We start from the raw sequence: 13,774 nt of genomic DNA on the forward strand, positions 1-13,774 counted from the left end.
AATTAAATGCACAGGGAGAACTTAATAAAAGCCCCCAAAACAAAATACAACACACACACACAAAATCAGACCTTATAGATGCTCTTCTTTTTAAAATTTTATTTATTGGTTTTTAGAGAGAGGGGAAAGGAGGGAGAAAGAGAGGGAGAGAAACATCAATGTGTGGTTGCCTCTAGCGCGCCCCCAACTGGGGACCTGGCCCACAACCCAGGCCTGTGCCCTGGCTGGGAATCAAACCGGCAACCCTTTGGATCACAGGCTAGCGCTCAATGCACTGGGACACACCAGCTAGGGCGACTTCATAGATTCTTAAAAGTTCATAAAGTTCAACCTCTTAGCCACAGCAGCAATTTGCTAAAATAACCTTAAAATATTATCATACAGAATCTGCCTATATATAGCAACAAATAGGGAGCTTACTGCTTTTATATAATAAAACTTTATTAATAGTTAACACATTTCTTCATAAGTCAAAACCTAAATTCCATATATTGTTTCAAATTCTGTGGGCTTCTATGGCAACGCATTAAGAAAACAAACAAAAAATGATTAAAGGTAACCATAAATCTTCCTCTCAGATAAACTTGGGTTCAAGTGGAGGCTCAACCAAACTCCGTATGATATGGGTAAATTACTTCCCCCAAGCCTCAATGTTTTCATCTACAAAACAGAGAACACCTGTTTGCCTGCAAAGGTTACTTTGCGGAGCAAGTAGCATTTCCACACAGATCCCAACTATTCTCACAAGTTCATGGCTCTCACATTCCTTGTTGTTTATGTACCCGTTCAATCATGTTTTACACCTACTTTTTAAAAGATCCTTAAATACCCATACTGATTCCTTTAAACACCTCCCCTTTATCTCTTTGGTAACAGGTACTCATTTCTGAACTTTCTTCATCCATTAAATCAACATCTCTTCTCACAATATCATTAAGAGACAGTACTTATCTACTAAATTCTATTTAAAGTATTAATTTTATTATCAGCAGCACTTATTAAGCCTTTATCTTGTTCCATATGCAAGCTATTTCTAAGAAAAAATATTGCCAAAAGCTTATGAAAAGCTTTTTAAACAGTGATGCTCTTTTTTCTTACAATACATTATGTAAGAATGTGTGTGTGGTAGAGAGAAGTTGTTTCTAAATATAAAAAAATACATCACTCACTATGATCAGGGGTTGGCAAACTTTTTCTTAAAGGAACAGGTAGTAAATACTTTACAATTGTACTGCAAAAGCAGTTATAAACAACACATAAATGAGTGTGGCTGTGTTTTGATAAAACTTTATTTACAAAAATGAAGCCAGCCTATGGGTGATAGTTTGCTCATCGCTACTTATAAATATTTGGAAGAGTTAAAAAAAAAAAAAAAAAATCCACAAAAAAACCCATCCATAATCCCACCACCTAGAGAAAAACTGGTTAACATTTTGGGAGATATTTTTTAAATCTAAGGAATCGGTACAATGGATCCACTTTTTAACTGCTTCAAATATGGCTAGTTTGAAAAGGCAACACAGGTTAACCTATCTGTGAGCCTAAGCTGCTGAACTTCCCAAATAGCGTCATGCAATTACAATCTAAGCAGTCTGTCAGCGCCGGCAGCTCTGCAGGAACACACTGTGGTCCACATAAAACTAACAGCTTCAATTCCATCCATACACTTCAAATGAGATTCTAAATACATTAGGTGATCTCATTTACAATATGAAATTCAGTGTAATGCAGACTCAGTGACACTTCATTGTTTTTCTCATTTTTGCTAAGAAATCAATTTGATAATTTTTAAAGATTTCAAATTGAATGCTCATATAAACAAAAACAGAAAATTTTTAATTTACTCATTAGATGTGCCCTACCTACACTATTCTTGTTAATAACACAGATTCTATCTATAGTAAAACTGATCAACATAGCAATTGAGCTGATTACCAGTGTATTGGACAGGCTTGAAACTTTTGTGAACATTATTTAAATTAAAAAAATAAATATTTAATATATCTGAAATCTTAAATTAATTTTGAGAAATCTTAAAAATATTTTTAACGGTCCAGCATTCAAAGTCTCACATATCAACACTATGTTCAGGTATACCTTTCCAATCTTTTTTCACATTGGCCATATATAAAACCCATGTGATTTACTCCACATAAAATATCCCTCTACCAAAGTTCTATATTAGCTTGTTAAAATCAGTTATCGCTAAATGTGTTCATTCATTCACATATTTACTGAAGATCTTTTCCATGTCAGGCACGAAGCTGGACAATGGCTGAGGACAAAGGAAACAATATGTGGTTCCAAAAAGTGTGGACATGTAAAGAGTTAACTCTAATTCAAGTTAGAATCAAGTAATTGGCTAGACCAGTTTATATTGTAGTAAAAATAAAGCAATCAATTAAGCCTTACATCCAGCTGAAATCCTCCCTTCTTTAATTTCCCCTAGTTTATTCCCAATCAGATAATATTCTCTCACTGTTTTGAAACACCATAAGATTGTTTTATATCAATCACCCATATTCCCATTTATATGTATATCTTTTATTCCCCAATACATATGAAACGTGAGAAAACACATTTTTCTACACATTTTTAATATCCATTAAAATTTCCTTAAACACTAAATATATAATACTCAAATAATGATTAAAAAATTTGCTTTTCAAGCCCTGGCTGCTGTGGCGCAGTGGATTGAGCATCAGCCTGCGAGTCAAGTGTCGCTGGTTCAATTCCCATTCAGGGCACATGACTCGGTTGCACGTCAGGTCCCCAGCTGGGGGCACGAGTGAGAGGCAACCACACAGTGATGTTTCTTTCCCTCTCTTTCTCCTTTCCCCTCTCGCTAAAAATAAATAAATAAACAAAACAATGAACAAATAAATAAATTTTTTAAATTGCTTTTCAAAAGTGAGGTGCTCCCATCTTTTATCTAAAATAATTAAGAAAAGTGATTATCATTAGAAAATAGGATTAAAAGAACTTGCATCTCATTGGAAATTTCTCTGGAGAATTTCATGGAAAGTTAACCAAAAATTAAGATTTCTTGAGAAACTAAATGTATTCTTTTAAGACTTTTATAGATTAAATTTTATTTTTTTTAAATGTGGCTAGTTTTCCTTTATAAGAAGTTTCCCCACATCCTTCTGTATTAACCTGAAATACATGAATAAACTTTGATACATTAACTATCATATACTTAAAGAAACAAAAAACAAAACTCCATTTACCCTGTGCCCAAACATATTCAATTATTGCCATGTCCACCAAACTGAGTATTTATGAGCATAAGTATCCGTCTTGTGCTACCACAGTTTGAGCTATGCAACACTCCTATAATTGTAACATCATAGACAGATTAATATCCATGTTTTGGGCTTAACTTATTAACACTATGTGTATTTTGTTATATATAGTTATCATCTAGAAGCATGTTATATTCAATGGCCTATATGAACTCAATCAAGTAAGCATACTCAATCTACTATGAATTAGCTTTTTTTATACGCTATCATTAAAAAATAGCTAGCTGTAAGTTTTTCAAGAAAGCTGAATATAAATTTTAAATACTGAATTTTAAAAACTTTGAACTCATTGTTTTATGAGTTCAAAAATCTATCTTACCGACTTTATTTTTATTTTTTTATCCTTACCCTAGACATGCTCATTGATTTCAGAGAGGGGAAGGAGGGAGAGGGGGAAAGAAACATCAATGTGAGAGAGAAACATCGACTAGATGCCTCTCACATGTGTCCCAACCAGGGCTGAACCTGCAACCTACGTATGTGCTCTGACCAGGAATCCAACCCACAACCTCTTGGTCTATGGAACAACCTCCAGCCAACTGAGCCATACTGGTCATGGCTCAACTATATTTTGAATAAACCCATACTGTACCTGGTTACTACCATGACCAAAAGGAGTAGTAGATATATTAGTGGTTACACTGTGCAAAATAATTTCACCACTGAGAGATCCAGAAGCAATGTAGCAATCATTCCAATTATATGTTACACAAGTTACTTCATCTTTATGGTCCTGAAAGAAAAATGAAAGTAAATGCAGTGCCACAAACCTTCAAAAGGCACATTTTCATGTTTTTGTAAATTTCATGATTTATAAATATTATCTATTTGTCAATCTAATATTTGCTTTAACATTTTCCTCAAATAACCTAAAAATATTACTCAAAAAAGCGGGAAACTATCTGATCAACACCAAGTCTTCTCAGGAAACAGGTTTATTTTTCATAAGCATAATAATGATCACGCACTCTGAAACAACATACAGAAAGGAAAGGCAATTTTCTAAATGGCAGTATGTCTACCTTAAAGAATATACTTCCACTGACGAGTAACACTGATTGCAAGCTGACTATTAGGAGAGTTCCTGCCCAGGAGAGTACGACTGTTCAACTGAGGAAGCTAGGACATTTAAATTAACACAAAAATGGCAGAACAAACAGCTAAGTGAGTGGTAGAGGGAAAGTGTCAAGAGGAAAGAGAAAGAGGCATCACTGTGAACTGAGTTCACAGAAGAAGCTTTATGGAAGTTCAACCTTGAAGAAAGGATAAGATCTAAATTCGGGAAGGAGGAAAGAAACCAGAGACAGAATCATGGATAAGAAGAGTGTTTTGATGGTGGCCAGATGGGAGGGGGTGTGGGGGAATGGGTGAAGAGGTGAGGGGGTTAAGAAGTACAAATAGGTAGTTACAGAATAGCCATGGGGGTGTAAAGTGCAGTACAAAAAATGGAGCGGCCAAAGAACTTATATGCATGACCCAGGGCCATGAACAAAGGTCAGGGGACTGCCTGAGGGCAACGAGGGGTGCTAGGTGGTAAGGGGCAAAAGGGGAAAAACTGGGACAACTGTAACAGCACAATCAATAAAACATTTTTTTAAAGAAAGAAACCAGACACTGCAAAATGGAAGAGAGCAAAAAACAAAAGCCCCAAAACCAGAATGAGCAAGGTGTTTGAGAGATGATAGCAGCTGCTTCCATTTGCCGAGAGCTTTATATATTATTATTAATCCTTAGAACAATCTTGGAGACAATGTCAGTTTTCCTATTTCACAGATGAGTTAACTAAATGAGGCAGAGAAAGATTAAGAAGCCTGTGCAAGCTTACACAACTGCTAAGTAAAAGAGCCAGGATTCAATTCCAGGACAAACTCGAAAGCTTATTTGCCTTCCTCTATATTCAGTTGTCTCCCAGATACAAAGGGGAATCCACTTGGAGGAAATAAAATTGTTTGGTCTTAAACAAAATGAGTTCAAAAGGACTATGTTTTCCAACCTCAAATCAGAGATACCTAGCAGGAACGTAGAAAGTGGTTAGGATTATGAGTATATTTTTTAACAGTTTGGTGTCATACCTTAATAATATAAACAAACTAATCTTTGTAGCTAATAATTAATGTAATACCAAGAATAGTACTATAATATTTCACTACAATTATTATATTTAACAACCATTATGATACAACTTTTTCAAATGGTCCTCCAAGAATGTTTAGAGACGTCTTTACATTTTATTACTTTTCCAAATCAAAGAAACAACTGTTATCTTGAGGGAGGAAAAATATTATAAGAAAAAGAAGAATAGTTCTTTAGTGCATCATTCCCATTTGGGAAATTCAGAACATGAGGTCCAATACAATCTCTATGACTTTATAAACAGACTGGTGTCTTTCTTATTTCCACCGTAGAAAGTAAGTTATTCAGTAACCATTTACCAAGCACCTACCAGGCGCCAGAAGTTGTGTTGTTACAAAAAGAGCACCGCAGAGCAGGGATTCAGAGGTGAAAGATTAATTAGCCACGATCACAATTAGTCAGTCAAATACTTGTTAATAGAATGAATGAAGGAATAAAGCTCTATGAGAGTTTCAAACAATGAGAAGAGCAAAAACCATCTGGAGTAATTGGGAAAGGTGAGGATGAAAAAAATGGGTGAAATTTTGCCACACAGTAAGGAGAGATGGGGTAAGTGAGGCTCCTATACTGTGTGACAATATGTGACAAAACTGGCCATGGACTTCTAAACTCTCCTCAATTGTGTAAAATGTTCCCTGTTCATAGCAAGGATATCCCTCTAAACAGCTTTAATTCAATTATTTCATAATTTAAAAGATTAAACAATGACTATTAGAATTTGCATCTCATCTTTGCCATTACTAGTTGTTAGATATTAGACAAGTTCTTTAACACTTCTGAGCCTGCATTTCTCCATCTGTACACAGGAATAGTACGACCTGCTTCGCAGAGTTGTTGAGATAAATAGAATAAATATATGTTAAGCGCAGTGGCTAGAATATGAAAGAACACAAAAATGAACTATTCTCGTTATTGACAACCTTTCGATCTCACATAAGACTCTTCAAAGTTTAGCTAACACCTAAAATAAACTTTCAACAGTAATATTTTAAATAGTAATTACAGGATTACACATCACCTTAGCTAAGACAAAACCATTCTATTTACCATTCCTCTAGTGAGAATTAATTCAAAAACATTAAGATATATAACAAAATGATAATGCTGTCTGCTGTTTGAGGATAAGAGCACAGATGGGGCACAGATACAACATATTGGCCACGAGTTGTTCATCACTGAGGTCAGATGATGACTACGTCTGTGTGTATATGTGTGTACAAATACATAAAATATATTTTTAAATGTTCATATTAACTTTTTTAAAAAACAAAAAATTAAAAATACTTTAAGATGAACTTCCAAATATTAAAATAAGTGAAAAGCAGAATTCCAAAAAAAATCATTATGTCAAATATGTTAAGAATATTTTTATTTTCTGAAACTGCAAAAAGTTAACTAAATAACTAAATAGTAAATTATTTTAGAAAATACCTCATTATCAAGATGAAAACACACACAAAAATAATACAAACAGGAGTAGCCAAGTAGACGAAAGAAAAAGCTGATCCCCCAACTCTAACGACCAGATAGACTGGACTACTGTCATCCCAACACCACACTTTTTCCAAAGGGCCTTAAAAGAAGATCTCTGATGACAACAAAGCATCCTTCAGAAAGTGAGAAGTGGTTCACTTAAATAAGACTACAACTAAACGAAAAAATAAAATGCCTGAAACACCAGTATTATGCCTTAGTGACACACATGGAGGGAAAAACAGACAAAAATACATCCACATGAAGTTTTTGGCTAAACAGCATCTTTATTTTCCCTAACAAATCTCACTTCACTTCTGAAGCATCTTATTTTCATTATAAAAAGCTCAATATGAAAAGAAATGTTTGGTAACTAAACACATTGTGAGATATACCATTTTTGTAAGGATTTAAAACAAAAAACAAAAAACAAAAACAGCCAGGTTCCTTACCTTAAGAGATCGATGGACTCTTTTTGACTTTAAATCCCAAATGTTAACAGTATTATTCAGGCCTCCGCTTACCAAATACATAGATGTGGAATTTAAACTGACACATGTCTGTTTTTGCTATTAAAGGAAAAAAAAGTTACCTTAATTTAATAGAGCCCAGATAGTACTTTCAAGTCTTATTCGATACTTGGTAAGCACTTGATGAATATTTGTTGAATTAAATGCCATAAACATGCTAATATTTATACGGAAGATTCACCTCTAATGATCTTCCACATGGATCCAACAGCTTGTAGGAGTTCAAAAAGGCTTCAAGAAAATCAGCCAGGCCCATGTTCTCTTCCATACCACAGAGGTGACAGAGGAAGCTTAGGAAATAGTAGCAAGTCCTGGCCTCCCATCAGGACTTACTTGCCATTAATATCTTCCCCTAATAAGCCTGTTCTTGCACTTCCACAGGATACCTTGAAGTACAATCAACCCACAGCTCAGAAAACACTGAAGGTAGAGGAGACTTTAAAGGATGCGTAATTCACTCATTTCACAGATGGAGAAAGTTTTATAAAGAGAACAAGGCACTTGCCCAAAGTCTCATGGCCATTCTCCCCTAAGAAACCCAATTCTCAAACATCGAGTCATCAGAACTTGACTTTACGGTCTTCCCCATGTCTGTAAAGACACATCCATCCAGTTTCTCAAGGTAAGATCATTCTCCCTCCCCCAATCTACCATAAATTCTCTAAGCTCCAACATAACAATAAATCTCACATGGGGCCCCCCCTTTATCTGTCTCCACTACTAGCATCCTAATCCCAACCCTGTGGAACCCCAGTGCAGCCTCCTAACCAGATGTCCTGCTTCCCCTCCTACTTCTCTACATTCTGTTCTCCGTAAGTAGGGTGGCCTTTAAAAATGTAAATCTGATCTTGTCTCTCCCATCAAGTCTACAATGGCTTCTAATCAACCCTAGCATAAATTCCAGACTCATTAACCTGGCTACCAAAGCCCTATTCACCTGGCCCCTCCCTGCCTCACCTCTCACCACTTTCCTCCTCAACCACCAATTCTCCAGCCACAATGATCTTCTCACAATCCATAAACACCACGACTCTGTATTTGCCTCCAGGGTTCTATCACAGCTACTCTTTCTTGCCTAGAAAGCTAAGCTCCCTGAACCTTGGCTACAGGGCTTCTTCTGGTCAGCACACAACACCTTAACCGCCACCTCTTCCAGAGATCCCCCTTGGCCACCTAATGTAACTTGCTACCCCAATATCTTATTTTAATTCTCTACATAACAACTTATCACTATCTGGATACAGTAGTCCCTCTTTATATCGCGGTTCACTTATCAAGGGATTTTTAAAAATATTTATTTATTGCGGATTTTTTGCTATATCGTGGGATTTTGAGGTACTATATACGTATGTTGTTAAAGTTACGCAGGTTTACAAGTAGAATAAATGTAAGGTTCCTACTTCGCGGGGGCATCTAGAACGTAATACTTGCGATAAGTGAGGGACTACTGTATTCTTTTTACAAGTTTATTGTCTATTGTCCACCAGAATGTCACTTTTATTAGAGCAAAGACCATATGCATGCTTGGTAAAATATTTATAACATGAATAGCTAAAAACACAGAGGCTACCAAGTTTTTCTCACAATTATCTACGAATGTCATCACCTGCTGGTGCCCATCTGCTAGAACACAATATTGCAAGTTTTTCCTATTTAACCTTCAGGTACACTATTATAGTTACGTTGATGTTCTTACCTCCAGTTGGATGCTATGGGAAAAGACAAATGAATTCCGAAGGGAACATATTTGTGACTTACTCAAAAGTAAAAGGCAAGCTATGTAGGTTTAAGCAAGTCATTTCGCCTTTCTGAGCCTGTTTCTTCACCTGAGGCATGAGAGATGAGGACTAGATCTACTGTTCCTGCCTTGAGAGTCCACGCATCTCAAAAACATCCTCTACTCAAGACAGCCCTGGAATCTCAAAAGGATGCTGATGGCTATCCACTGCCAAGGTTTCTTACAGCTCTTGATTTTTGATCAAGAATCAAAATTACTAACACATATAAAAATATAAAGAACATATTACATCAATGTTTCAGTACAGTAAGTATAATTCTCTTGTAGGCACCACTCCAGGAACTGACTTTGGTCTAAACAGACTAATAAGACTTACAATCAGATTATCAGTGCAACTCAGAAAATTTTGCTAAGAGCTATAAATATAACCTGCAAAGAAAATAGACAAGAGTTATGTCCATCAAAGGTGCATATGTTAGGATTCTAATTGTCAAAAACAGACCAAGGTATTCTGAAGGGCTCAGAACAAAGCTATATTTATAGCTGGCTTAACCTGATTTTTTTTTTTAAATGAAATCGAGTGGTTATTATAGGAATCCTGTACCCCAAGACATAAGCAATGGGTACAGTTTTTAAAATCTAAAAATAACAGCTGGTCAACTTTCTAGGTTATATAGTAACCTATCATATCCATTATAATGTTGATACCAATCTGCCTACCTTAAAAAGTAAAATACAAAATCAAAGAAAATAAGTAAACTTAAAAGTTCTACTCAAAAAATATTTAAGTGAAATCATATTTTCCCATCTAGGAAAAGGTCTAATATCTCAAATTGCACATGAGTGAAAGGACTTAGATCCTACAAAGCAAAGGTTTCAAAACACTTAATGCAACAAGAAATTACTAATAAAGGCTAATGAACCAATGTTTGCAAAACATTTTTATGAGTAAAGACGATTCAAATTATTACTATAATGCCCTCACTTTATCCACATGCATTCTCATGTGATTTCTTAACTGTGGGAAAGAGAACTACAGCAATTGTTGTGGAATATTCACAAAATATTTAGAACTGAGTCACATTTGTGATTATCATCTACTATTTTCATATTTTAATAATGAAAACAAAATGGTGCCAAACTGGTTCTAAGGCATAGGGCATAAAAACAGCATAATATATATTGTGGTACAGGTGGAAATCAAAATTATTTTGATGTTGATATTTAATAAAACAAATGTTTATCATCCACCTCTGACAAGCTTTGAAGATACAAGGATAACGACTAAGATGTTTTGCCTGCTCTTGAAGTACGTGCATTTTGACTTGTATCAACCAGGAAGGCTCTCCGCCTCAATTTTAGTAAACTGAGTTTCAATAGGCAGAGGGCCTGAAACTCCATTTCTGTCCCAGCCTCCAACATATATGGGCTGGATGGGAAGCTTGGGTCAATCCCACCTGACACGGTTAGGAAATTTAGAAATCAAAAGTCCTTTTTAAATTAGATGAGCTTATATGCCACTGTCCTGCTGTGTTCTTTCTAATTGGGTTCCTCCCTATTGCGGTGCGGAAAATTAGGACTATTCATAACGTTTTAGAGTCTGCTAGGAAAATCTGAAACTTAAAAAAACAAACAACAAGCTACCAACTTGTACCTTTTATTTAGGTCATATTTCATTTAAAAAAGAAATAGCTTGGAAATAGCTTCCAATAGACTGGAAACGAGGTAGCCAGCAATATCTTGTATCAGAGGGACTAACTTAAAAAACAAAAGACAGAAAAAAACATGCAACGAGAGCTCCATGTAAATGCTCTGGGACCAGCGCTCATCCTGGCAGAGCCATCCTTTTCCAGGGGAGCACGGGGAGGCTCAGGCAGACCCTTCGGTCCCAGGGGGTCAGAAGCAAAAGCAGGACGCTTTGGTCAGACAGAGGTCTTGAGCTGATAGACCTCAGTCCGGCGTCAGTGAGGGCAGAGCTGCATCATCAAAGCTTTATGGTCAATTCAACCTAGTGACTTACGTGGGACTTGGTCCTAAAAAAGACAGCAAGACCAGGGAGCCTCCCACAAAGAAAAATGGAGAAAGCAAGTGCCTCACTGACAAAATCTGAGTCCTTGATTGCTCCCCTAGGATCCAGTACTTAATTAAAGATGTTTCAGTACCTATGTGACTGATAATAACAGTTGTAGTATTATTTTCAGCTTATGAATAATGCTTTTAAACAAGTTTATATTTAGTTGCAAGCACTACAATAAATAAGCAGTTACCACCTGAACAGAACTAGGATTTTAAGTTTGTTTTTTTTCAAAATCACTTACCCCTTCACCAAGCTCTAAAAGTGGAACAGGTTTACATTTGCAACTTGAAACAACAATTTTGTCGCCACTGGAAGATGCGGTCACTAGGAAGTTATCTAAATGAAGAGTTATGGAGCATAAAACAATCCATGAGCATCTCTAGCACTGGACTATTGATATAAGAATTGTGATGATAAAAGCAAGCACACTAACCTAAGAAGAAAAGTAACTGGACACCGTTTATATTCTCTTTACTACCACCACAGGGAAGAATTATCTTTTCTGGCTTTGCTATCCCTTGAAAGCTACTTAACCCATGTGAAATAATATTCCATTTTCAAAGAGTAGGCCAGAAGGTCTAATTTTATCCTTCAAGAATGAAAGCATAATAAAAGTATCATCATCATATATTAATCAGCCTTTTCATCTATAAACACTATTCAAGATAGCTATTATTAACACAGTGCTTGGTACCCATTTAAGCTAGGAAGCAAATATCGACCTTAGTCTCCTAACCCAACCTCTGCTCTGTCTTTTGAGTTCTATCATTGATTTCTAGACCAAATCCACAAACACTGAAGTGTAGGTGCAAAAAGTCATTCCAAAACCTTTCAGAATTTTTCCCACCATTACCTACCTTATTTCATTGTATTTAATGACAAATTTTAGATAAAACTAAGTTTGTGGTCTGGATCTAATAATTAATATATATGCATATATGTTAATAGCAGTGTTTTTCAATGTAGTGGGCTGCAACTAAATTTTTAAGAATGAAATAAAGAGAAATCAGTGTGTATTCATATGATACACTGTTTAGTAAATTCCTGTTTCTTTTTATCTTTCATAGCTATGCAAAATATATTTCTCGTTATGGGTTGCATGCGAAAGTTCCAATAGTTGTTAGACCTAACAAAAAATGGTTTGGGGTTTTTTTTTAAAAGGATACTGTTGCTGCTCCAACACATTGAGCTGATTCCATGTGGTGATGTGTGTGGGTTGAACTTATCCACCAATGTCATGGATGAAGCATCCCATATTTTAACATCATCTCCCGATGAAGCAAATCTGAGGTTTTCCTGCATGACTGCACCTATAAATAGTTTAAAACAATATATTTTTAAAAACAAAGATAGGCAAAAAAAAGTTTTAAAGAAGTTCAAATGAAGCACCTAACCCAAAACAAGTGGCACTGCTGTCCACTTGTCCTCAGGCTGGTGCTCACCTCAAAGTAGCTGGACTGACCTTTCTTAAATGTGAACAGATCATGCTCTTAGCGGACCCCTCCATGGCTCTTCACAGCAATTATGAAACCCAGCCTTCTCCGCACGACTTACACGCCCGAGCCCGGGGCAACTCTCTTCCCCGGAGCCACTAGACCCACAGGCCTTCTTTCTTGCCTCTGGGCCCTCCATTTGCCTGGAACGTTCTTTCCCCAGACTTCCCACGGTCATCGCCTTCACATCACTCCAGTCTCAGCTCAACTGTCTCCTCCTCAGAAAGGCCTTCTCTGGTCAGCATGACTAAAGCAGCCCCATGCCAGCTGCCCTGTACCCCATTATCTTATTTCACTTCTTTCATGGTGCTGCCTCCTTCTGACTTTACTCATAATGTCTTCCCCCACACACCTGATCAAAATACAGATCCCCAGGACAGGCATTTTGTCTCATTTACTCCCAGTCTGGAAACATTCCTGGCACACAGTAGGGTACTCACAAATAAGTGTTGGATAGATAAGCTCCTCATCTTTTAACAAACGTACCATAAATTGTAGCACTCCTGCAGGTCCAAATCCACACACTCCAGTCTTTCCAAATAATTCCAAAATCAGCAAATACAACCAAAAGACATGTCACTAGCCCCTATACCAATTCTTGGTCTCCAGTGTCCTCACTCTTTCTTATTTATTCACAGGATCTAGTTCAAACACAACAAAGTGATTTCACAAATTAAAGCAATGTAGGAGACAGAAAGCAAGAAAGCCGCTCTAGGCAGACACTTTAAAAGAGCAGCAAATAGGACTGCATGATAGGTTAAAAAAAAAAAAGGAAGAGGGGGAAAGAAGGGGACCTAGAAATATGTTCTCCAAGGCTTCCTGGTGTGGACAGTTCAAGAGCACAGGACAGCATTAGTGATGTCACAGACAGGGTCCCAAGTCATCAAGAAAACATCACACTTATGTCCAGTATACCCTATTTCAAAGGTCAAGTTAGAGGGATAATAAATTACAGGGCCCTTTGAATCTCAAAAGACAAAAAATATATATATTTTAATGTTTTATAAAAAAGCTAAAACTTATTA

The 13,774-nt window shown here is 36.4% G+C and overlaps 1 protein-coding gene across 1 annotated transcript in view; it reads right to left on the reverse strand.

The window, feature by feature from the left end:
• The window catches only part of NEDD1 (NEDD1 gamma-tubulin ring complex targeting factor), a 30,369-nt gene extending 17,042 nt beyond the window's left edge, over nucleotides 1-13,327 (reverse strand). The window contains exons 1-5 of the mRNA XM_090272663.1: nucleotides 13,236-13,327; nucleotides 12,423-12,566; nucleotides 11,498-11,592; nucleotides 7,364-7,480; nucleotides 3,898-4,038 (exon numbers count right to left, since the gene is read on the reverse strand). Coding sequence (XP_090128789.1) covers nucleotides 3,898-4,038; nucleotides 7,364-7,480; nucleotides 11,498-11,592; nucleotides 12,423-12,558 — 489 coding nt within the window. The 5' untranslated portion in view covers nucleotides 12,559-12,566; nucleotides 13,236-13,327. The remainder of the gene's footprint in view (nucleotides 1-3,897; nucleotides 4,039-7,363; nucleotides 7,481-11,497; nucleotides 11,593-12,422; nucleotides 12,567-13,235) is intronic.
• Between the last annotated feature and the right edge of the window lie 447 nt (nucleotides 13,328-13,774).

This window comes from Furipterus horrens, unplaced genomic scaffold, assembly GCF_987537825.1.
Source record: "Furipterus horrens unplaced genomic scaffold, mFurHor1.1.pri manual_scaffold_4, whole genome shotgun sequence".
NCBI lineage: Eukaryota > Metazoa > Chordata > Mammalia > Chiroptera > Furipteridae > Furipterus > Furipterus horrens.